General features: G+C 40.8%; 1 protein-coding gene across 1 annotated transcript in view; it reads right to left on the bottom strand.

Annotated features, from left to right (window-relative positions):
• LOC143982644 (putative helicase MOV-10) overlaps window positions 1-26,056 on the bottom strand; it is a 178,313-nt gene that overhangs the window by 34,672 nt on the left and 117,585 nt on the right. The window contains exons 10-15 of the mRNA XM_077481542.1: window positions 21,976-22,123; window positions 17,488-17,649; window positions 13,294-13,397; window positions 12,010-12,107; window positions 2,843-2,944; window positions 2,619-2,724 (exon numbers count right to left, since the gene is read on the bottom strand). Coding sequence (XP_077337668.1) covers window positions 2,619-2,724; window positions 2,843-2,944; window positions 12,010-12,107; window positions 13,294-13,397; window positions 17,488-17,649; window positions 21,976-22,123 — 720 coding nt within the window. The remainder of the gene's footprint in view (window positions 1-2,618; window positions 2,725-2,842; window positions 2,945-12,009; window positions 12,108-13,293; window positions 13,398-17,487; window positions 17,650-21,975; window positions 22,124-26,056) is intronic.

The raw sequence follows: 26,056 nt of genomic DNA, 5'->3' as shown, positions 1-26,056 counted from the left end.
ATGCTGAGTTAATAAAAAGTTGTAATTTTCAGTTGTTGTGGTTCAAATGGATAGGTTGCCTAAATGCAATATGAGATAATGCATTTGATGCCCCTTAATGAACTACCATGGTACAAATGGGCCCTTAAAGTGGAAGGCAAGTTAAAATCTAAGGAAGAAAAATTGTAGCTGCGCTAACAGTGACTATCACCTGTAAACTTCAATTAATATGTGATTTATCCCAGTGGTTTAAACGTTAAAAAAGTGATAAATAAATCATTAAATTAATAAATAATTGAATTAATAAATTGATACCAAATATGTTCCTAGAAAGTTGAAATCAATCAATAAATAAATATATATATATATATATAAATTATGAAAATTCATATAAATATACTAAATAATATAAATAAATACAAATGAATCGTGAAAAAAATGTGTCCCCGCATCCAAAAGTGAATGAATTCAAACGAAAGTCCAATTAATAAGTAACTACCAAATATGTTCCCAGAGAGTTGAAATTAATCAATAAACAAATGATACATAAATAAATATATATATATATACATATATATATATATATATATATATATATATATATATATATATATATATATATATATATATATATATATAAATAAATATACTAAATAATAAATATAAATAAAAAATGTGCAAATGCAAATAAATCGTGAAAAAAATATAATTAAAAAATATATAGTCCCAACATCCAAAGGTGAATAAATTCAAATGAATATCCAATCAATATTGTGATAAAACGTGCAATCTTCCGCCACCAAACAGTGCTGAACACCACTAGGAATGCACGCTTACCAGAAGGCAAGCATTTCGAATTTATTCACCTCTGGATGTTGGGACTATATATTTTTTAATTATATTTTTTTCACGATTTATTTGCATTTGCATTTTTTATTTGTATTTATTATTTAGTATATTTATTTTCATAATTTATATATATATATATATATATATATATATATATATATATATATATATATATATTTATTGATTCATTTCAACTCTCTTGGAACATATTTGATATTTACTTATTAATTGGACTTTCGTTTGAATTCATTCACTTTTGGATGTAGGGATTCATTTGTATTTGCACATTTATTATTTAGTATATTTATATATATATATATATATATATATATATATATATATATATATATATATATATATATATATTTATTGATTTCAACTTTCTGGGAACATATTTGGTATCAATTTATTAATTCAATTATTTATAAATTTAATGATTTATTTATCACTTTTTTTAACGTTTAAACCATTGGGATAAGTCACATATTAATTGAAGTTTACAGGTGATAGTCACTGTTAGCGCAGCTACAATTTTTTCTTCCTTATACTTTTGGTGTGTATCACACTTTAGTAGCCACAGCTGGGGTAGGTTAATTAATTAATTTAATTTTTTATTTAGTTAGGAGTGCAGTATTTTTCCTTTTTTCAAGTTAAAATCTAACCAAGCTTAAATCTACTCCCACCCCAATTCTAAGCCTATTCTATCTACCCTGTAAAAGGAAAGATGCCTATACTTCCCTTTTCTGAAGTTGCTTCGGTCTGGTCACATGGTCATGACCCAGAGCCAGCTTCAGTGTATAGGAGGGACAGCCAACAACGGGTGCCCCATAGTAAGGTGATGTTATCTCACAGGCTCAGCAGCTATTGTCGGCGATCTCTCCTCTACACCAAAGCCAGCGCTGTAGAGATCTTGTGACAAAACCAGAACGACTTCAGAATAGGTAAGCATAAACATCTTTCCTTTTACAGGGTAGATAGATTTATAATGGGGGTGGGAGTATATTTAAGCTTAGTTAGGTTTTGACTTGCTTTGCACTTTAATGAAGAGGTAATGCATTTACATAATGCTGAATATCTTTTAAATAATTTTGTTAGGAAAGAAAACAGTATGACTGCACTTTAGTATAGCTAGTAGGATTTTTTTTTTTAACGCCATGTTAAACTGCTTTAAAATTCATATGTTGCCTACACATAGGTAAGGGTTTTACAGCTCTTGCTGGTAAAAAAAAAAAAAAAAAAAAAAAAAAAAAAAGGGTCTAGTTCCAGTTTGTGCGTGCCTCGTTTGCACGGCCACGACAGTTCATCCAAATGAATGGGCTGCTGCGACTGCGCTTCTGCAAAAAAACGCAGCTCCCGCACCCGTTCTGCAATTTTACATGTGCCACAGGTGCCATTCAAAATAAATGTCAGCCCCGCAAGTTTCTACAGAGCTACAGAGCGATGTATTTTCACTGCAGGCGGGTTCAGGAATTGCTGCAATTCCCATAACCGCAGCCACACGCAGCGATATGAACGTAGGGTTATACAAAATAGATCATTAGACCAATATTATTATTTTTTTCCCAGAAAGGGAACCTTACCTACACAGTGCAGTCTGGTACTTTGTTAAATGATCTTGAAAATCCTTAAAATCCCATTTATGTTTTGTACTTATGAAAACACTAAAACACTTTATCAGTACTCATAACAAACATTCATAAAACATTGTTGCTGGTAAAGTGAGATTGCAGGCTCTTAAAAGAGGTTCTGCTAACAGAATGACAACTTTATTCTACAAAACACTGACAAACCTGTAGTTCAATAGAAGCTTGGTAACAAACTCAGGGTTATAAGCTCCGGTACTAGTTTTTGCATACAAAGGATTATGGGTCATTAGTCTTTCAAGCAAAGACATACCTGCAATGATAACATTATAAATTAAAAGCTGTAAAGTGAGAGTAGAAGAAGAAAGAAAAAAACAAAGTATATACTGCTTTATTATTTTAATATTGTATATATTTCAAACTTTACTAACTTAATCCATGTTCCATCGCAATTGGGGACCTTAATACTGGTCCAAGCTGTTTAGGATCACCAGTAAGTACGAGCTGTCCTCCCGCCGTTACATCCAAAATACCTACAGTGTAAAAGAAAATAAAGTTAAAATAATATTTTATCCAACAACTTTTCTGGATATTTGATGGATTTAAAGAGGAATGTTAAAAGAAAAAAATGATTTCTATGATACATCTTCCCCATACCTGTTGAGGATGCATCACGCACTAGCACATTATGAAATACTCACCTTAGAACGAAGCCCTCTCAGCAGCGCCCGGTCACCGCTGAGAGGTCTGACGTCTTCTCCTGTCCTTTCTTTGGGGATCGATGGCTCCAATGCTGTGAGTGTCCGGAGCTTCGATGGTGTCCTCAGTTTTGGCAAGAAGCTCTGAAGTTCCAGCATGATAAGACAGACCTTTAGAGCATGTGCGCCACTGACATCAGTGGCTGCATGCAGGGTTAATATCTCTTAAACCGTGAAAGTTTAGGAGATATTCATTTTACCTACAGGTAAGCCTTATTATAGGTTTACCTGTAGGTAAAAATCACAAAGAGGGGTTTACAACCTCTTTAAGGTCTGGTTGCATGACAGATTAGTTGATACTAGGGACTAAGACACAGAGTAAATAGGCTGACTTTGAGTTCCAGTGCCATGCCACAGTTTCTGCTGGTGAAAAACTGTGTTGCAGGATGGTTGGACAATGGTTGGCAGATCACCCTATCATCCTCAGGGGCCCTTGCAATTGAACTTTGCTGCAACATTCATCTGGAGGTATCTTTATTATAAACTATATATACCTGGGTATATGTAAACAATGCCAACAGAACACTTGTTGGGCCCTTTGTGGATAATACATATTTGTACATTGGATGTATGTACGATTATACATTTTCTTATATAACACTTGTATTTCCATAATGGTGTGTATCTATATACACTATATTGTCAAAAGTATTGGGAAACCTGCCTTTAAACGCACATGAACGTTAATGGCATCCCAGTCTTAGTCCGTAGGGTTCAATATTGCGTTGGCCCACCCTTTGCAGCTATAACAGCTTTAACTCTTCTGGGAAGGCTGTCCACAAGGTTTAGGAGTGTGTCTATGAGAATGTTTGACTGTTCTTCCAGAAACGTATTTGAAGGTGTTAACCAGTGGGTGGCAGTGTAGGGGTTAAGTGTTCCTAGGGGTGTGTTAATACCTGTTGGTGGCTGGGCTTTAATTTAGTGAACACTGATCTCTGCTCAAATCACATGGAGCAGAGATCAGCATCACTAGTTAGTAGGCAGAACGGTGAAATGCTGTTTACAACGGCATTTCCGCGTTCAGCCACCCCGTGAGACGATTGCGGGTATGCCCGCGGCGATCGAGTCTGCGGGACCCGCGACCGGACTCATGGGGGTCCCGACCAGCAGGCGAGTGCACCGCTGGCGGCGCGCTCGCAATGGCAGGGCGGCATTAAAGATTGGACGTACCTGTACGCCAATATGCCTGCCCGTGCCATTCTGCCGACGTACATCGGCGTGCACTGGTCGGGAACCGGTTAAACAACTGATAATCCTAGTGAGCACACCACTTTCATACCATCAAGAGGCATGTAATGAGTTTGTAAAAAAAATAAAATAAAAAAGAGACTTCCACAAACAAATATTAAAATTCACAGTTTAAAGGGGGAAAGATATTGCACATACTGTAGCTTTGCCAACAGTCCACCATAGGCAGGTTTAATCATTAGGCCCATGTCACATTTGTGATCCTGTTGCTGATGATTGTTATGCAAGACTGAGAAGTACTCAGCCATTTCAACAGGTCACTCCATAGATGCTTGGATGAGTGAGGCACTGCTCTTAGCGGTGATCCTGCAGCAAAGGAGTGAGCTGTGGAAACAGTTGAGTATTTTTACTCCCCTTTTCATGATCCTGTCCTTGGTAACAATGTCAGCCTTAGTTTAAAATAAATAATCGCATTGAAATATCATAAATGATTTAAAAACAAAGCTCTTAGGCCCGGTTCACACAGGGGTAGCCGGACTTGCAGAGCGACTCTGTAAAGCGACCTGCACACGACTTCAGCAGCGGCTTGCAAAATGACTCCTGTATAGAAGTCAATGCAAGTCATCCTGAAGACATTCCAAAAGTAGTACAGGAACCTTTTTCTAAGTCGGAGCGACTTGAGTCGTTCCTATTAGAACGGTTCCATGGTACAGAACGGAACGCGACTTGTCAGGCGCCTAAGTCGCCTGACAAGTCACCCTTGTCTGAACCGGGCCTTATGAAGGCTTGCTGATATTTAAACATCAGTCCATCAAAAACAACTATTTCTGTTATGGGTGAAAACAGAATTACCCCTGACCAGCTTTCCGCCTCTGTCAGGCACTTCAGTGTTGAGAGCTCTAAACTTAAAAAAGCATTTCTACTAATCCTTCGGCAGAAAGCATTTCCTATTTTCTGCTGCATTATATGCAATGTCATACAATTATAGGGATCTGCTATCCTCTGTATTTGTAAATAGCTGTTTGTTGATTAACACAGAGGTAGTTGGTTGTAGACAGGTACTTCCTGTCTCTGCTAGGGAGGTCAGAAACTCCAGAAGAAAGTTGCAAGAAAAAAAGAGGAACTGAGCTACATGACCTAACACAGGGGCTGCTTTTGCTGCTGTATTTCACCCAGACCAGGAGCAGAGACTATTAGGCAATTATCTATATGTTCTAATAGTTTAACTGCAGCTGTCAATAGCTTCTTGAGTGTGTATCTCAACCCTTGTGACATGCACAGTGCCAGATACCTAGGTCTGTGATACTGTACGTGTGTAGTTGTCACCTTCCAGTATAATAGTAGGTGAACCGGTTGATTGCAGTAGATAACATTGTCTCCAGTATTGCAATAGAATAGAGTTTATATGCAGCTTCTGTTATTTTATGTATTTTTGGAGCAAAAGAAATGGGATTTTACAGGTGCCAGATAAGTCCACCAAATAGATATTTTTAAAACATATATTTATTGTAATTCATATTAAAAAGTTAAAAGCCAAAAAGAGAAATACAATTTCACATGCTGTACATGATTAAACAGTGGGTATTAATACATTGTACTGGTTTACAAATGCACTTGCTAATTCTACATGTTTTACCAATCTTGATTTTTTTCAGGAAGTGTTAAAGTGTAATGCCTTGTACACAAGATAGGATTTTCCAACAACAAAACCGTGGATTTTTTTTTGATGGATGTTGGCTCAAACCTGTCTTGCATACACATGGTCACACAAATGTCATAAATTCCGAACGTCAAGAACGCGGTGACGTGGAAGCATGTACGACGAGTTGTGAAAAATGAGGTTCGATAGCCAGTGCGGCTCTTCTGTTTGATTCCGAGCATGTGTGGACGTATGTGCGTCGGAATTGTGTACACACGATCGGAATTTGAGAACCGGCTCTCAAACATTTGTTGGTGGAAATTCTGACAACAAATGTTCTATGGAGCAGAACATGGTCGGACTTTCCGACAACAAGCTCACATCCAACATATGTTGTCGGAAAATCCCATTGTGTGTACAGGGGATTAGAATACAACTACATGAAGAAAAAAATTAAATCAGTAAATGTATACACAGATCAAATGCATAGGTTATACCAAACACATATTTTAGTCACATACCAATGCTCTCAAGACTCCAACCCCACAGAGATTAGATGTTATGCAGCAAAGAAGCACAGCCCCTCTAGGATAACCTATGCATTTGATCTGTGTATACATTACCTGACTGATTTTTTTTCTACATGTAATTGTACTCTAATGCCCTGTACACACTGTCGGAAATGCCAATGGAAAAGGTCCAATCGGATTATGTTGTCGGAAAATCCGATTGTGTGTGGGCTCTATCGGACTTTTTCAGTTGGAAATTCAGATGGAAAAAGTTTGAGAGCTGGATCTAAAATTTTCCAACAACAAAATCCAAGAGGACTTTTTCCAATCGTTTGTAGAGAAGTGCCACGCATGCTCAGAATAAATTACGAAACAAAAGCTATTGGCTACTGGACTCTACGTAGTCCCGTCGTACGCAACGAACGTCACCTCGTTCCGACAACTTTGTCCGACCGTGTTTATGCAACGCCAGTTTCGGGCAAAATCTGTCGGAAAAAATCTGATGGATTTTGTGGTCGGAAAGTCCGACCGTGTGTACAAGGCATTACACTTTAATACTTCCTGAAGAAGCTAAGATTGGTGAAACATGTAGAAGAAGCAAGAGCATTTGGAATCCAGTAAAATGTATCAACACCCACTGTTTAATCATGTATATGGAACAGTTTCTCTTTTGGCTTTTAACTTTTAAATATGGATTACAATAAATATTATATGTGTTAAATATATCTATTTGGTGGACTCAGCTGACACCTGTAAAATACCATTCCTTTGCTCCAAAAATACATATTTATAGAGGTATGTGGTGCCTTTACACTTTACCCTCAACTACAGAGCCATATTAATACTCCTGTTATTTTAGTTAACCTTGTCCCTTCTAGTCTGGGATTCTATAGATAGTTTTAGCTTGGGGTTCAATAACCAGCAAGGTTACAGTCAGGTTGGGCATCCGATGGTGGTTAAAGTGGTTGTAAACTGAGGGGAAAGACAAAGGCATAATGTGCTATTATGCATCACGCACTAGCACATTATGAAATACTCACCTTAGAACGAAGCCCTCTCAGCAGCGCCCGGTCACCGCTGAGAGGTCTGACGTCTTCTCCTGTCCTTTCTTTGGGGATCGATGGCTCCAATGCTGTGAGTGTCCGGAGCTTCGATGGTGTCCTCAGTTTTGGCAAGAAGCTCTGAAGTTCCAGCATGATAAGACAGACCTTTAGAGCATGTGCGCCACTGACATCAGTGGCTGCATGCAGGGTTAATATCTCTTAAACCGTGAAGGTTTAGGAGATATTCATTTTACCTACAGGTAAGCCTTATTATAGGTTTACCTGTAGGTAAAAATCACAAAGAGGGGTTTACAACCTCTTTAAGGTCTGGTTGCATGACAGATTAGTTGATACTAGGGACTAAGACACAGAGTAAATAGGCTGACTTTGAGTTCCAGTGCCATGCCACAGTTTCTGCTGGTGAAAAACTGTGTTGCAGGATGGTTGGACAATGGTTGGTAGATCACCCTATCATCCTCAGGGGCCCTTGCAATTGAACTTTGCTGCAACATTCATCTGGAGGTATCTTTATTATAAACTATATATACACCTGGGTATATGTAAACAATGCCAACAGAACACTTGTTGGGCCCTTTGTGGATAATACATATTTGTACATTGGATGTATGTACGATTATACATTTTCTTATATAACACTTGTATTTCCATAATGGTGTGTATCTATATACACTATATTGTCAAAAGTATTGGGAAACCTGCCTTTAAACGCACATGAACGTTAATGGCATCCCAGTCTTAGTCCGTAGGGTTCAATATTGCGTTGGCCCACCCTTTGCAGCTATAACAGCTTCAACTCTTCTGGAAAGGCTGTCCACAAGGTTTAGGAGTGTGTCTATGAGAATGTTTGACTGTTCTTCCAGAAACGTATTTGTGAGGTCAAGTACTGATATTAGACGAGAGGGCCTGGCTCACAGTCTCTGCTCTAATTCATCCCAAAGATGTACTATCGGGTTGAGGTCAGGACACAGTGCAGGCCAGTGAAGTTCCTCCACCTCAAACTCGCTCATCCATGTCTTTATGGCCCTTGCTTTGTGCACTGGTCCAAATCATTCGGTGGAGGGGGATTATGGTATGAGGCTGTTTTTCAGGGGTTGTGCTTGGCCCCTTAGTTCCAATGAAGGGAACTCTTAGCCCTTGTACACACGGTCGGACATTCCGAGAACCAAATCCATCGAATTTTGTCCGACGGGTTTTTGTCCGAAACTGTTGCATACACACAGTTATTCAAAATTGTCAGAAAATCCGATCGTACTTATTGTGATGACGTTATTTAGTTAGGACGAGACTACGTTCAGGCTAGTAGCCAATAGCTTTGGTCTAGGAATTTGATCTGAGCATGCGTGGCACTTTGACAGATCGGAATTCTCTACACATGATCGGACAAAGTCTGATCAGATCATGTTGTCGGAAAATTTTATAGCCCAGCTGGAAAACTTGGTCCGTCAGATACTCCGACGGAAACAGTCCGATGGAGCCCACACATGTTGGATTATCCGACAACACGGTCCTATCGGACATTGTCCATCGGAATGTCTGACCGTGTGTACAAGGGCTTAGGGCATCAGCATACTAAGACATTTTGGACAATTTCATGCTCCCAACTTTGTGGGAAGAGTTTGGAGATGGCCCCTTCCTGTTCCAACATGACTGAGAGCCAGTGCACAAAGTAAGGTCCATAAAGACATGGATGAGTGAGTTTGTGGTGGAGGAACTTGACTGGCCTGCACAGAGCCCTGACCTCAACCCGTCAGAACACCTTTGGCATTTACTTAGAATGGAGACTGCGAGCCAACATCAGTGCCTTACCTCACAAATGTGCTTCTGGAAGAATGGTCAAACACTCCCATAGACACACTCCTAAACCTTGTGGACTGCTTTCCCAGAAGAGTTAAAGCTGTGATATCTGCAACGGGTGGGCCAACTCAATATTGAACCCTATGGACTAAGACCGGGATGGCATTAAAATTCATGTGCGTGTAAAGGCAGCTGTCCCAAAACTTTGACAATATAATGTACTTATGGTTAATGTTATACGCTAGTTACAGTAGCTCCTCTGCTTCCATTTACTTTGTTTAGAATACCGATTCATTTTCCAGGACTCTGTTCATAGAGGCCCTGTTTGGGTGGAGGCACTGCAAACCTTATTATCAAGCCCACTTTTTCACTTACCGAAGGTTCTGTTTTTCCTTATTTACCTATAGGTTTAGCGCAATATCCTGTTTGGGGAGGGCAATTTCTCATATCCCCACCCCCACCCCAAAAAAGAGGGCTACACAAGTTAAACATATAGAGAGTGGAAGGTTTACAAAATGTAGGCTTCTGCTGCTTTTTTCCTTTAAAGCAAAATATCAGCCTTAACATTGTTTTTTTATTTTGGGATCTAAGGGGGAAGCGTTGAAACTTCTATGAGGTTTTTGTTTCAGTCTGTGCTGATTTGATATTCAGCCTCAGGTTCTGTCCTGGAGATCATTGTAATGTTACAGTCACCGCTGAAACAGAAAAAGAGGTAAACATAATCCAGTGAAGACGTGTAGTTATACCTGTCAAAACTGGGATTCCCATTGAGTTTCTCAAGTCTTGATGTTAATTGCCATTTGAGATGGCTGTTTTGTTCACCCTCTCATGCCCCCCTAGGAGCCAGACCCCCCCACCCCCCCCCAGTGCCAGACCCACCCAGTGCCACCCCATTTTTGCTGCCCCACCAGGTACTGGGCCTAGCAACCAGCTTAGCAAGACTGCCCTTTGTATACAAGGAAATGTTATTGAACTGAAGCAAGGATGCATGACCATAACTGACACTCCTTCAAAGTGCCGCCCCTCATCGAGTGCCGTCTGAGGCAGTTGCCTCACTTCGACTTATTGGCGGCACGCCCCTGGTTGGGATACAGACTACAATGAAATACTGATGTGTGTTCCAACCCCTCGTTATTACATTCAAAATTAGAAAAAGGTTTTGACTGGAGTTCAACTTGATGCCATAAACTACCCTCCCACAAAACCATCTCACAAACCCCAAAAACATTGCTAAACCTTGCTGTACATAAAATGTGTAGTACTTACATAACAATATACTGTGTATTAGAAATGTTAATATATTAGAAAACATCACAAATATAACACCGAGAACTTAAAGCGGAACTTCAGTTATTTTTTTCATCTTTCCATTAAATCTTCTACCCTTGTTGTTTTAACTTTGGATAGTAAAACATTTTTCTGTAAATACCTTATACAGCCCACTTCCTGTTTCTTGTCTGGTAAAATGCCTAGGGTGTATGACATACACAGCTCTCTCTCACTCTTGTGAGTCTTTGCCAAGAAGGGGGGGGGGGGTGAGTCTAAAGAGGGTCAATGGGAGCTGCAGAGCTGAAGGTGTGCCTCTGTGTGTCTGTGTGAATCTAGGAAGTGAACAGGCAGTATCTCCAGCTGCCCACTGTTAAAATGATTGCAGCTAGACTCAGTGGAGGGAGATTTCTGCAGCATATTTGTAAATACAGAATCACAGTATAAATAAAATATGCAAAGTAGTTGAAAGGTAGCTTCAGAATGGCAAAAATGTTTTTATTACAAATTATGTGAGCAGACTGTAGTTCCTCTTTAAAAACTTAAAGGGGTTGTAAAGGTAATTTTTTTATTTTCTACATAGGTTCCTTTAAGCTAGTGCATTGTTGGTTCACTTATCTTTTCCTTCGATTTCCCTTTTAAATGTTTTTTTTCTTTGTTTTCTTTGTCTAAATTTCTCACTTCCTGTTTCACCCCAGTAAGCTGTTCAGTAAGCTGTTCTGGCTGACTAACCACCAGCTCGGATGATGGTGAGAAGTTTACTGAGGAGAAACAGGAAGTGAGATATTCAGACAAAGCAAAAAAACATTTAGAAGGGAAATCAAAGGAAAAGGTAAGTGAACCAACAATGCACTAGCTTAAAGGAACCTATGTAGAAAATAAAAATTTTACCTTTACAACCCCTTTAAGTATAGTTAGTATCAAAAGGTGGCAAAAGAAAAAAAAAGTGCAGCCAGACTCAGTAGAGGGAGATTTCTGCAGCATATTTGTCAAGTGCAGAATCATAATATATGTGAAATATGCAAAGTGGTTGGAGGGAAGCTTCAGAATGGAAAAAATGTTTTTATTACAAATTATGTGAGAAGACTGCAGTTTCTCTTTAAAAATGTAAGTAAAGTAAGTATCAAAAGGTGGCAAAAGGGGGTTAAAAAAAAAATACAAAGTAGTAATTATTACACAGTAGTTGATTAATTAAGCTGATGATTAAAAGAATACTCAATTGTATCAAAATGATGACGCCAGTGATAGGACACCAATCGGGTTTTCCAGTCATCAGATGTAAATTTCTAAATGAAAAATGAAATTCAGAATACATTTGCTGGTTTATTGTTTTGAGTATGGAGATTGGCTTCTAGTTACGGTGATTTGTCGTTACTGTACCTGCCACAGCTATCACACACTCTGGCTCTACTGCATGGCCAGACTCATCAATAAACACGTGAGTGAAATGGTCAGATGGGAACTTTGCAGATGCAAGTCTAAAAAAAAAACCATACCAGTGAACAAAGGCATAATGTTTAATACAAAATCATCAATAATCTATATAACATCAGATTATGTGTACTGGTTGTTGCTGTAATAAACGTCTGGTGGAGAAAGTGCTTACAAGTTTTCAATCTGTAAGGGTAGGTTTACACCTACGCCTTTTGCACTGCGCACTACTGTCCACTTAACACGATTTCCTATAGGTCACAGTCACATCTGTGCGTTTTCTGGAAAGGGTCAGGAACTTTTTTGCCCTCAGCAGGTGGCGTTTTGGGTTCCATAGACTTCAATGGAAATGAAGCAGAAATGCATCAAAAACATAAGCACTAAACGTTTGAAGCACTACTGCTGCATTTTTTTTACATTCAATCATTTTTATTGAACATTCAGACAGAGAAAAATCACAATGAAGCCCCATACACACATCAGTAGTGTGTATGGGGCTTAATTGTTTCAACAACCAGAACCCTGGCCCAGGCTTTCAAGAACAGTGAAAAATAAACATTCTTTAATTATCAAAGCAACTGAAATAGAATCTGAGTAAAATATTGGCATTGACATGAAATGTGCCAAATTATTGGTGCAAAAAGCCCTGCACAACTTTAATTGAATACTTCAGATTAATGAAACAGATAGCTTAGTTCACAGCCAAGTTCAGAATCACACAATGCTATAGGGAGTTTGGGTTGTTAAAAGTAATGCAGCGTACACACAAGCGGACTTTTCGAGAGACTAGGTCCGACGGTCTTTCCGACGGAGTTTCGGCGGAGTTCCGACGGACTTTCCGCATGAACGGACTTGGCCACACACAATCGCACCAAAGTCCGACGGATTCGAACGTGATGACCATACGACCGGACTAGAATAAGGTAGTTCATAGCCAGTAGCCAATAGCTGCCCTAGCGTTGTTTTTTATCCGTCGGACTAGCATACACATGAACGGATTTCTCGGTCCAGAGGAGTTTCAGTGGAAAAATGTAAAACATGTTCTATTTCTAAAGTCCGCTTGATTTTTGGCAAGCAAAGGTCCGATGGAGCCCACACACACGATCGAATTGTCCGACGGACTCGTTCCGCCGGACCTTTGCAGTCCAAAAGTTCGGTCGTGTGTACGCGGCATTACTCTTCTTTCCACTTCCCACAAATATAAAGATGAAAATGAACTATTGTGCATCTTACCTTCCAGCAGTAACAAGAGTTGTAATGATTACTCGGTACTGTTTCAGCTGTTGTTTACTAGGATACTCATAATCTTGTTCTGTGGCATTCCAGTTACAACACGGCTATAAAGAATGTACAAATATTTCAATGTATGCAATAATACTAAAAGCAACAGTGTAAAGATTCAGGAACACAGCCGTTCAGGGTGCAGAGCCTTTGTAATGCCTCCTCTGAGACCCCCACTGAGCACAGATATTATGTGATTGGAGCATATGTCAGTGCGCATGCGGGTGCTTTTACGCAAACCGCAGTGCACAACTGTGTACAACTGTTTCTTCCTGTTCATCTCAATGGGCGAATGTACACATCAGCAGAAGGTCCCAGGTAAGGCCTTATGTAGGCTCTGCACGCCGAAAGGCCGTGTACAAGAAGCTTTAAAGCGGAGGTCCACCCTAAAGTGGACCTTCCGCTCATCGGAACCCTCCCCCCCTCCGGTGCCACAATCGGCACCTTTCAGGGGGGAGGGGGGTGCAGTTACCTGGATAATCCAGGTAACTGCACCCACTTCCGGGACAGCTCTCTGCGGAAAGGGGCGTAACTTACGCCCCTTTCCGCAAGTGCCCGCCCCTTCCCGCAAGTGCCCCGCTGCCTGCTGGGAAACACACAGCTCCCAGAGGCAGCGGGGAGCGTCCTTATTGCGCAGCGCAATTCGCGCATGCGCAGTAGGGAACCGGGAAATGAAGCCGAAAGGCTCCATTTCCTGATTCCCATACCCAAGATGGCGGCGGCAGGACCCGACAGACGACCTAGCGATCGGCTTCGGGTGCCGACATCGCGGGCGCGCTGGACAGGTAAGTGTCACTATTTTAAAAGTCAGCAGCTGCAGTATTTGTAGCTGCTGGCTTTTAAAAAAAAAAAAAACGCGGAGTCCCGGTGGACTCCCGCTTTAAGCAGACAATCCCATCTAGGATTCTGGATATTTTTATACACAAAATAAAATATAAGAAAATATTTAAGCTAAAAAACCTAGAGGCAGACAGTGCCGATGGATCCTAGGGGAGGCCAGGATCGCTCTTTCACTGCCCGTCTTACTGAGGCAGTTTCTCTCTGAATTTCATTTGCACTGCAACAATGTATCATTGTGAGTTCATCTATGTATTTACAATAAATGCTTTTGCCTCAGTCACACCTGGGTGTAGCAGAAACACGTGTTGCTGCCTGCGATACTGCAAAAGTGTAAACAGAAGGAAAAAGTGCGACGCGCTTGCAGTACCATTATTTCTTAATGGCACCTCTAATGCTGGTAGCAGCTGCGCATTTTCTGTGCAATGTCCAGTGCCAAAATTTGGTACTTGAGCATTTTTAGTGCGTTTTTAGAGCAGATGAAGACCCAAATGAATGGTGATGGTGCTGCTCCAAAAACACAATTAAAAAATGCACAAGAAAGTGCCACAGTAGCATTGCTCCAGTGTGAACGGGACCTAAACAATATCACACTATCTGAAGTTTCTTTTTGTGGTGGCCATTCATTCATCTATCCTCCTGGATCCCTGGAGCAGTGTTGCATGCAGAGAGGGGAGGATCACTTCCTTTTATTTAACACAGGCAAAGTTTGCCTATGTTAAAGCGGAGCTAAACCCAAAAGGGGAAGCTCCAATTGTTTGCTTCGTTCCCCTTTCCACTGCCACATTTGGCATCTTTCAGGGGGAGGGGGGAACAGGTACCTGGTTTTGACAGGTACCTGCTCCCACTTGCAGGGGGACTTCGCCACAGCCATGGTGAAGTCACCCGGAAGTTTAGCCCCCCTCCTCCTTCCCTGCCACCGAGCCATTCACAAAGTGCTGCATGCTTTGTGCATGTGCAGTAGAGAGCTGGCTGTGAAGCCGCAAGGCTTCACTTCCTGTTTTCCTTAGTAAGGATGCCAGCACCTGCACCCGGAGCCGATGGATGATTCAGCTTACGGTGCCGACATCATGGGCTCCCTGGACAGGTAAGTGTCCTTATGTTAAAAGTCAGCAGCTACAGTATTTGTAGCCTCTGACGCAGGCTCTTTACCACGTGATCAGTGCCCAATCACAGATGATCACAGTGTAAACAGCAAAAGCCATGTATCGGCTTTTCCTCTATCGCGTCTGACAGATGCGACTAGAGCAGAGACGATCGGCTGTTCTCCTGACAGGGGGGTCTGCGTGATTGTTTATCAGCACAGCCCCCTAAAAGATGCCCACCCAGGACCACCTGGGATGCCACCAGGACCACCAGGGAAGTGCCCATTAACTATGCCAATCAGTATCAGTATCTCCTTATCAGTAATGCCCATCAGTGCCATCTATCAGTGTTCATCAGTCGCACCCATCAGTGCCCATTCATGCCCAGTGCCACTTATCAGTGCCCATCAGAGCCTCCTATCAGTGCCACCCATAAGTACCCATCAGTGCAGCCTTTCAGTGCCAATCAGTGCCATCTATCAGTGCCCATCAGTGCCATCTATCAGTGCTGCAATTATTGCCCATCAGTGCCACCTCATCAGTGCCGCCTTATTAGTGCCCGAATGTGCAGCCTCATCAGTGCCCCACAGTGAAGGAGAAAACTTGCTTATTTACAAAATTTTATAACGGAAACAAAAAAAGTATTTTTTTTTTATTTGTTTAGCAAAAAATAAAACCCCCATTGGTGATCAAATACCACCAAAAGAAAGCTCTATTTGTGGGAATAAAATGATAAAAATGTTGTTTGGGTACAGTGTTGCATGATCACGCAATTGTCATTTAAAAAGCGTCAGCGCTGAAAGCTGAAAATTGGCTTGGGCAAGAAGGGGTGAAAGTGCCCAGTATTGACGTGGTTAAGTAAAGACAGGCATGTTCTTTTGGCGAATGCAATCTTTATTGTAAGGTGAAAGGATCATTAAAGTGGTTGTAAACCCTTACAAACCACTTTGACCTACAGGCAAGCCTAGATTAAGGCTTACCTGTAGGTCCAAGAAATATCTCCCAAACCTATACGGTTTAGGAGATATTTTCCCGAAGACGGGCACCGCTGTCTACGGCGCATGCACCGTAGACAGCGGCGTGCAGGCGCACTGAGCGTGGCATCCTCAATGACGAAGATGCCGCGCAATGCGCGGGAGTGACGTCATTGCGGCTTCGCCGAATGACAGCAGCGGAGCTGCGAGACCCCACCGAGAAGATGGATGCGCTGGACTACAGGGGACAGCGGTGACATCGCTGGCTCCTGTGTCAGGTAAGTGACACATAATGGGCTACTATGCGATGCATAGTGGTCCATTATGCTTTGCCTTTGCAGGGAATGAAAGAGGAAGTAAACTCATCAGAGTTTACTTCCTCTTTAAGGAACAGTGTCAATTTATATTATAAAGTTTTTTTTAAGGATCATCTAAGAGGAGAATTGTATTATACTTTGCATTATCCTTTGATTTTCACATTGGGCCTTTTTTTTTTTATATACATAAGTATAAGTATATTATGTTCGATTCTAAGAGGGAACCTTTTACTTCATATCTTCTTTTATGTTGCAATATATGCATTTATGTTTTATTATGCCAAATACACACGGTTGGACATTCAGACGATAAAATCTGTCCGATTGTTCAGATCAAGGTGACGTCAAACACGTACGTTGGGACTATAAACGGGCCAGTAGCCAATAGCTTTTGTCTTCGTTTATTCTGAGCATGCATGGCACTTTGTCCGTCGGAATTGTCTACACACGATCAGAATTTAAGCGATCGGATTTTGTTGTCGGAAAATTTTAGGTCCAGCCCTCAAACTTTGTGCGACGGAAAAAGTCAGATGGAGCCCACACACGATCGGATTTTCCAACAACATGATCTGATCGTACATTTTCCGTCGGAAAATCCGACCGTGTATATGGGGCATTACTCAACTGTGGCATGTGCTAAAGGAGAGCCCCTGTTTTAAAAAAAAATTATGTGCAGGTTGTAAAATAAGGTTTGTGTGTCTTGTGACACAGCCTGTATTTGGAATTAGTGAGTTTCCAAATGCAGGCTATGACACCCAAAGGAAGCCAGGCAGCCTTGCTGACAGCTCTGGTAGCCTTGGATCTGCTCAGTAACTTAAGAAAAACAGTTGATTAATGGGGTATTTGAATGTGGATTTGAAGGTGGGTTAGTGTTCCCAAAATGGAAAGCCTCTTTATAGAACAGGTTCAAAGAATGTGACATTATAATAATACCTTAATATCCTCTGGCACAGATCGAAAGTCCTTACTTCTAGCTAACAACCTGTAGATGTCTTTCTTGTCTAGATGCTTCATCAGACGCTGACACAGGAGGTCTGAAGCGCTGTTGGAAGGAGCGCATGCTAGTACATGGGAATTAGGGATGTTTTTTATCACCTGTAAAAAAAAAATATGGATTTTAAGAATAAAAATGAAATAAACAGAAACTACAAGCACTAATTGTAAACAACAATTGGCTATAAATGCCAGCAGCAAATTGTTTGACTTGTACAAAGGAATGAGTTTCTTCTACAATGGTTGGGAAAGAAGTGTTACAGCAATTGTGACTGAACCTAGCAAATGTCTCTGTTCCCTTCCTTTTCAGTACTGTGTAATTTCATTGTTCTCTGCAGTTGTACAAAGGCACTAGTTACACTTCTGTCTGTGTTGACGATTTTTGTATGTGCCGATCACAATGGACAAATAATTCTCACCAACAAAACTACTACAATGGAAAAAAATGGCAGCATTCTGAAAATCTCTAATTAGAGAGGCTGAGGGACATTTACTGAAATGATCTTTTTCCTCATGCAGACAAGATCTGACATTTGTCTGTCTGGAAGAATCTTTGATGCTGGGTAATTGTTTAGAGAAGAGCCAAACTATATAAAACAAAACTCTTCATGCATAGCGAGCTAGATTTCGTATTTAAGTAAAGCATCCTCTACACAGGTCTTGACCAAGTTAGTTGACTTGACTTACTAATTGCCATTCCTTTTTGAGGGGACTGGTCCTTCTTTGGAACCAAGTCGCTCTGCCCCTTTTATCTCAGTCATCCCTTTTGTCAAAAGGACATACTTTTATTTAACGCAACAAAAAGTGTTTTACAATAAATATTTCAATAAATACCTATATTATTGCATGTGTTAGTTTGTTATAAAGTAAAAGTAATAGTGAAAAGGGACAATTTGTGTGTATTAAAGCATTTGTTAACACCCCCAAAAAAATGGATCCTGCTCCTTTAAAGCATGTTATATGACACAGTGCTTGTCCTGTGTCATTTGGCCCCCTGTAACACCTAAAAAAAACCTGGCTGATCCTGACAGTTTCTCCTCACCTCTCTGTAAACTGACCACAGTGTATCACGGCTGCTGAGACCAGACACTGTGGTCAGTTTACGTGCCTACCTGCTCTCCTCTATGCTCCTGTGTCCTCCTCCCCTCTCCCCTCTCTGTCTGTGTTTGAGCCACCCCTCCCCCTTCCTGCTGCTCTCATAACCTGTATACACCATCAGCACTGCCTCCTATTGCAGTGTCCCCCTCTGTGCATGATTTATAAATATAAATGCTGTAAATACCTAATTTAAGAGCCGAGATTGCGATCACATGACCAGCCAGTTCTTTCTTGCTCTCCTCCTCCCCTCCAGACTGACATCAGCAGAGGAATCTTAGCCCCGCCCACTGCATCTCTCAGAGGAGGAAAGGAGAAAGCTGGCCAGTCATGTGATCACAATCTCAGCTGTGAAATGATGTATTTTCTGCATTTATTTTTATAAATCACACACAGAGGGGGATACTACAATAGGAGGCAGCACTGATGGTGACAACCGCTTTAATTTACATTCTGTGTAACTGGATTCACAGCAGGGATGTGTCCATTGCCTACATACCTCAGAGGGGGGGGGGGGTATGCCCTTTTTCCCCCTCATCTCAGAAATTTGAGAGAAATAGAGAGCTACCAACTCCACAGCCTGATAACTATCCACTAGAACAGGGGTCTCCAAACTATTGTCCGCAGGTCACACCGGCTCGCTAAAACATTTCATCCATCCCACGACTAGAATCTGTGGCATGTCCTCAATATGCACTGATTGAGGATTAAGGTCAGCATAGGCTGCCTATGGTTTCCGCTGAGGGGACTCTCTTTTTTTATCCCATGAATATATATAATATATATGATGTGGTCCTCATACTGAGGGAGACCCCCCTGCACTAGAAGAATGACAAAGGATAGGAAATCCAACTGCACAATGACCATTTTTGTGTGCATATTGAATTACTGTAGGTGATTTTAATATTCCCTGCATTGTAGCTTAGGAAATTTCACAAAAACTACAGAATGCCAAAATACATTTTAAAGTCAGATCTATAATCAGGCAAAAAGCATAAAATATACCTACCTTGAAAAAAAAACATTTAATAATTAGGGTTGACAGTAAAAATAATAAATGTATCTAAAGAGACAGTAGTACTACACAGTTATTTCATGAAAAGTTAACTCTACCAATTGGTATCTACTAAATGTTACTTGCTGCCCTCCCTCCTCTATAGCTGTCCCACAACTGTTACAGTATACATTGCCCCGTCAGGCAATGGAGTAAGCAGTTCCCTTACTCACTGTCCTAATAACAATATTTTCATTAGACAGTAATTGTAGGAATATCTGCAATAGGACACAGCAATAAATATAGCTGACAGAGTTTCTATACTTTCCCTACTTTACTAAAAAAAAAACATTTCTTCTGTCTGTGCTGCGGAGTTTCGTAAAACTATTTAATTGAGCCTTTGTAAAAACAAGACAGGGGATCTTATCCCCCCCCCACTCAATCCAAGGCTTAAAAATTGCTGGGAAAAACACTTTAAATCATATCTAGCTTACCTGTCCTTAAATAAGGTTGCTGTATTAATTAATTTTTTTTTTTTTGGTTTACTTTCGTTTTTTTTTGCCTTTATTTTAACCTGCTAATTTAGGTTTACTTGCAAAAACAGGCTTCCTGTATGTCTACACTAAATCTTCAATTATACCTATAGAGAAGAGGCCATGATTGTCATATAGCCGAACTTTAAACATGCCTGCCTTTGATGATGTGCATCATATGGTGGATTGATGGGAATAGTAGTTTTCACAAGGAATGTGTGTATTTTTTTTTTCAGCTTATAGAAAGTGACAAGGACACTGCATTTGTGACAAGATCAACACATTTTCTATACTTGCTAAAAATGTTCTTAGCCTGAAATATTAATACTATTACGGCCATCATATCTTAAATGATAAAGTTGACCCTTTGTCACACTCATATTACACCCCTGATTCCCCATTTTGGCAACAAGCGGGTGATATTCTCCCCCCAGCTCAAGGCCACAATATAAAGAAAATTGCAGAGCTTCCCCCACCCGGCGGCATCATTCATTCACAATTCTGTGAATGAATGGACTACAACCACTGAGTCTTTGCGGCTGTTGGCTTTTAGTTCTCAATTAACTACCAAGGCACTCATGATCGCTGTTGGTAGTTCATGGATTCTTCCTGTCAGTGTGAAACAGCCTCCCCGTATGAGTCAGACCCGTATGCCTTGGCAGAGAGCTTACACTGGCAGTCTGCAGGAGACTTGCATGGCACTCACAATCTGCTGATCACTGGTGCAATGCTCTCCAGGCTCCTAAAAAAAAAAAAAAATAGTAAATGCACATTTTTTTTACCTGCAAAAAAATGTGCATTTATTATTTATTTTTTTAAAAGGTGAACTTATCCTTTAAGATTGGTATGCTGCAATATATTTAATTTTAATTTAGGTTTAGACCGGCTTTAAAGCATGGTCTCAAAATTATCTTGTTTATGGCTTGCATGCAGCTATGTCTCACTTAGCAGAATATTATCCCATTGGTTACAGCGCTGTCCACACATAGGCATATTGGGGTCTCCATATAGTCTCCTGATGAAGCAAACCAGTTGTGAAACGTGTCAAGACTGCTGCACCCCTTCTTGTGCCATTGGCCCCTAAATTGTTATAACTAGTTTTATGATATTTGTATTTATGATTGTCTGGGCCACATAGGACTAGTGTTCTATCAGGGAAGTTACTGTGGTGCTCATATGCTTGCATGCTAAATATTTCTTACAACCTTTTTAAACAATACATTGTAATAAATGATGTGTTTTTAGACATTTGTGTTTGTTTCCTTTCTTCTTTGAGATTATGGTTAGCATCATAAAGTCCACGTATCTGTTTCCTTTGTTTTGTGACTCACTAAGGCCCATTTCACACTTGTGAAACTTGTGCTGCGACTTGGGACTGCAAAGTCACATAGCAAGTCGTACCCCATGATTTCCAATGAGTACCAGTCATATCTGTGGGACTTCAAGTCTCAACGACTTCAAAGTAGTCCCTGTACTAGTCTGGTCTGACTTTGAGGCGAGTTGAGGTCCATAGACCTCAAGTTTACACAGGCATTCCCTAAAATTGCAGCAAAATCATGCCTGTGAAATCATGGCAAAATCACATGACTTTCAAGTCGCAGCAGTGTGAAATTGACCATTAATATTAGTGAAGTAATAGTTAGCTAGGAAAGGCAGGGGTAAAATGGACTAACAATAATCAATAAAAGTTCGGATTTTTAATTTCACCAACATAATTACACAATGATATTGTTGAAGTTGTATATTTTTTTTTTTATTTATGATACAGATATCAAGGAAAATACAAAAATGCTTTTTTTTCTTTACCTGTTTGATAGCTTCCACCAAAGTTACAGTTTTTCCAGTGCCTGGTGGTCCAAATATGAGATAAGGTGCTGGTCTGGATTTGCCACTTACAATCTGCTCAACAGCCATGTATTGCTCTGGATTAGATTCAAGATTCCGGTCATACAAACTAGACAAGAAAAATGACATACAGTATAAGCAGGTGATAAGAAAACTGTATATTTTATATTTCCTTATTAATAAAGTGGCTCACTAATGCATTTAAAAACTCAAATTCTTGGTCAAGGAGCCATATAAGGTCATATGTATTGTTTTACCTGATGTAAAGCTTGAGGAATGCTGAATGACCAAGCCCACTATCCCCCTTAAGGCTGCATTCACACCTGAGTGTTTCCAGCGCGCAAAATGCTCATCTCAAAAGTTCAAAAACGCCAAACAAGCAAAATCCCATTAATTTCAATGGCCCCTGTTCACATCTGAGTCACCTTTAGCAAAACGCCTGTCGCTTCTTTTGGACTGATTACAAAAGTTTTTAGGTCCCATAGAAATGCATAGAAATGGCTGAATAGAGCTTCATTGGCATTTTACCGGCGTTTCAGCTGCGTTTTTAAGCTCAACATTTGTCTCCACCCCTTGTAATCACACACCTTTAATCAAGCACATGGTCAGCAAGATGGAGGACATCAGTTTGCTGCATGAAGCTGAGGGCACATCCCTGTCTTTATGACACCAAGCACCCACAATACAAAAAGATCAACTACAAAACAAGAATATGGGAGGAAATGTCAGCAAAAATGATTGTCGGATGGTCCACGTTCACAAACCAAGAGAAGCATGATAAAGGTATGTGTTCTGCAGCCATGTTTTGCCTTTGCTTTTCTTCTCACGTGTCATGTCTTTCCTGTTGTTCTGCTGCTTGTATTGCACAGTTGTAAAGCTGAACATACAGACATGTTTCAGCACTGTAGTCATGTAGTCTAACATGAGGGGGTAGAGAAATGCACTACAGCACTCCAAAATTGACGTTGTGAATGTGTCTGACACTACAATTTCACATGTGTGTGGGTGCCATTCAGAATGCATGGCATCCCCCCTACGCATGCAAAATCGCAGTTCGGGTGTGTGACCTGCAGTGAAACTGCATGGTCAAAAAGACCATGCAAATTTACTGTGGGTCCAGACCTGTCCATTTACATGTGTGTAGGTGTCAATCAGAATGCATGGCATCCCGCTACGCATGCTAAATTGCAGTTCGGGTGTGTGACCTGCAGTGAAATCGAATGGTCAAAAAGACTGATGCAAAAATTAAAGACCCATAACACTGAAATTAATTTAAATACTTTGTATACAATGCAGTGCAGGAAAATGGTATTGGAATTCCTTATTTTCAAATGTAGAAATTGGCATATTATTCTTTTTCTATGGCTTCCATCTGTACAGTTGTCATCTGGTGAAATCATCCCGGATATGGGCGTCAATTGTACTTCCACGGCTCCCGCTCCATTCAGCCCTCTGCATAGGGTGCATTAAGGCATCTTCAAAACAAACGCCATCCTGCTGCCTTACAAAATTGTGCACTGTCTTCATTGCAGAGATGGCATTCTGTATATTTAGATTGATGGCGCTGTGCAAAAAAACGCCATTTGTTGGAAAGTAAGCCAAAGGCACATTCCACCACTCTTCTTCCTCTGGTCAGCCTACTATAATTGAACACCCTCTTCTCAGTGTTTAGGTTTCTACTAGAGTAGGGCCTTAGAAGGTGCTCTCTTAACATAAATGCCTCATCCCCAAGGAAAATGTAGGGTGCAGGTGGACGATTGGTTCTTGGTAGCGGAGAGTTTGCAGGCAAGTCCAGATCATTGGAACGCAGCATCTGGCCGAAGGAGGAATTGGCAAAGATGCTGGAGTCCGAACTACCCCCATAGGAGCCAATGTCCACATATCAAAGGCAGTAGTTGGCATCCACAACTGCCAGTAGGACAAAGGAGAAGTATTTTTTATAGTTAAAGTATTTGCTTCCAATTGAATTTGGTTGGATGATGTGAATATGTTTTCCATCCATGGCTCCAACACAGTTTGAAAAATTGCACCGCTCCCAAAAAAAATTTGATATTGATGCCCATTCCTCCTTCGTTGGCTTTGCCATCACCATATTTGTGCATCAGATCCCAGATTATATTGCACGTGTCGCAAATGATGTAGCTCGCTGTAGATTTTCCAACTATGAAAGAAAAGTGCAAACTGGCCAATGATTGTCCAGTAGCTAAGTACCTGTGGGAGAAAGAAAAATTATAATTTTTATTATTTTTACAGTAATCATTATGAAAAGAAAACGGAAGAGCCTCAAGAGCCTCTGGGTGGGACAGTGGTGTAGTGGGCAGCACTCTCGCCTAGCAGTAAGACCTTGGATTGTGGGCTCCTTGAGGGTAGGGACCGATGTGAGTGTGCAATGTACAGGGATAGGGACAATTGTAGACACTCACTCAGGTTGAACTAGATGGACTGGTGTCTTTATTCAACCTTACTAACTATATAACTATGTAAGAATTCATACACACAATATAGGAGGCAAGTGAGAGAATTTAAAAGTGGACAGGCTGCCTTTTATCCCCCTCTCTACATCCACGCAAAGGATTTAGATTTCTTGAGGCTGGTTTTAGAAATGAGCTGCTAAGTCATGCTGATTTGAAAGTATGTCATATAAAGTACTGTATATAGACAGCAGCTGCCTGATGAAGAAGGCAGCCAGTCAATGCCTCACATGCCACTAGAAAATGTTGAAAACCACATCAATGTCTTCTTCTATTGTAACCCCTCCGGCTATAGAGGTCACCCCACCAGCTGGAGTTGTCATCCCTCCAGCTGGAGTGGCCACCCCTCCAGCTGGAGTGGTTCGCCTTTCATGGATAAGGGCCGTTTGAGGCAGGGGGCAGGACAGATTGAACCATCTCATAGACTTATATGGATGAATTCTCTAAAATAATTGAGGATAGCACAAGCATTCTATTTCTGAAAAGCTTGAATGAGTTCGTAATGCTTGCCTGCCCAATCTAGGCAGGTAGAAATGCAGTGCTGAACACAGTTTCATCATTCATTCCCAAAACCCCACCCTCCTAACTCCCAACTGTCCCATAAACAAATCATTATAGTACAAGTCCTCCTTATCCTACACCTCATCACCATGCTCCATCATCATCATACACATTAATACCACCACCTGCTCCCTACACTAATTACCCACATTACCCACCCAGCTCTTATCCCCCTCCTCCATCCCCATACCAATGAGACCATTATTCCACCAATACATTTCAATCAGTTTGCCAGGATACACCCCACCTTTCAAGTCCAATTCATTCTTACCCTCACTCTGCCATGCAGTCCATTTAACCGACTTCCACGCATTCATCTACTTACACGCATCCCTCACAAACATCTACACGTCCATTCCAACAGTCAACGTACATGCAGAATTCCAAACAGTCATCATCGATTTCTCCCTTATTCTCTTTGCCCACTGACTAAATCCTCCTATCCTGCTCCTTCTACTGGATCAGCCACGGGAATGAATGATGAAATACAATGCCCAATATCCTCACCCCGCAGATTTGAGAATCTTTTAAGTCGTTTTTTTTTTTAAATATAGCTTTTGGAGGAGTGGCATCTGGTGTGGTCTTCTGCTGCTGAAGCCCATCTTCTTTAATTAAATTTTGTTGTGCATTTAGGATTCTGCCTAACTAGGTTCTAACGAATGGTTATTTAAGTTACTTTTGCCCTTACCTCAGTCTGCCCATTCTCCTCTGGCTAGAGGGTGAGAAGGGAGTTGATACCTGGTGCCGCACATCCATGTGGTCCTACTGATGGTGTTGAGTGGCAACCTCTGCATGGACCAGGCCTGGTCCAGGCAGAGGTTGCCACTCTCAACACCATCAATAGATCTGCCTTAGGTACAATGTTTTGTGTGATAATAAAAGTTGGTATTCTACATATCTTGGTTCTAACATATGGTTATACTATTGCCTTTCTATCAGTCTGCCCATTCTCCTCTGGAAGGTGAGAAGGGAGTTGACTTTATTGTTATTTTATGTTATGTTATATACTA

Source organism: Lithobates pipiens, unplaced genomic scaffold, assembly GCF_037356315.1.
Source record: "Lithobates pipiens isolate NorthernLeopardFrog02 unplaced genomic scaffold, aLitPip1_a1.2 Scaffold_16, whole genome shotgun sequence".
NCBI classification, from domain to species: domain Eukaryota; kingdom Metazoa; phylum Chordata; class Amphibia; order Anura; family Ranidae; genus Lithobates; species Lithobates pipiens.
The sequence above is the reverse complement of the archived record's forward strand: the minus strand, read 5'-3'. Positions and strand labels throughout refer to the sequence as shown.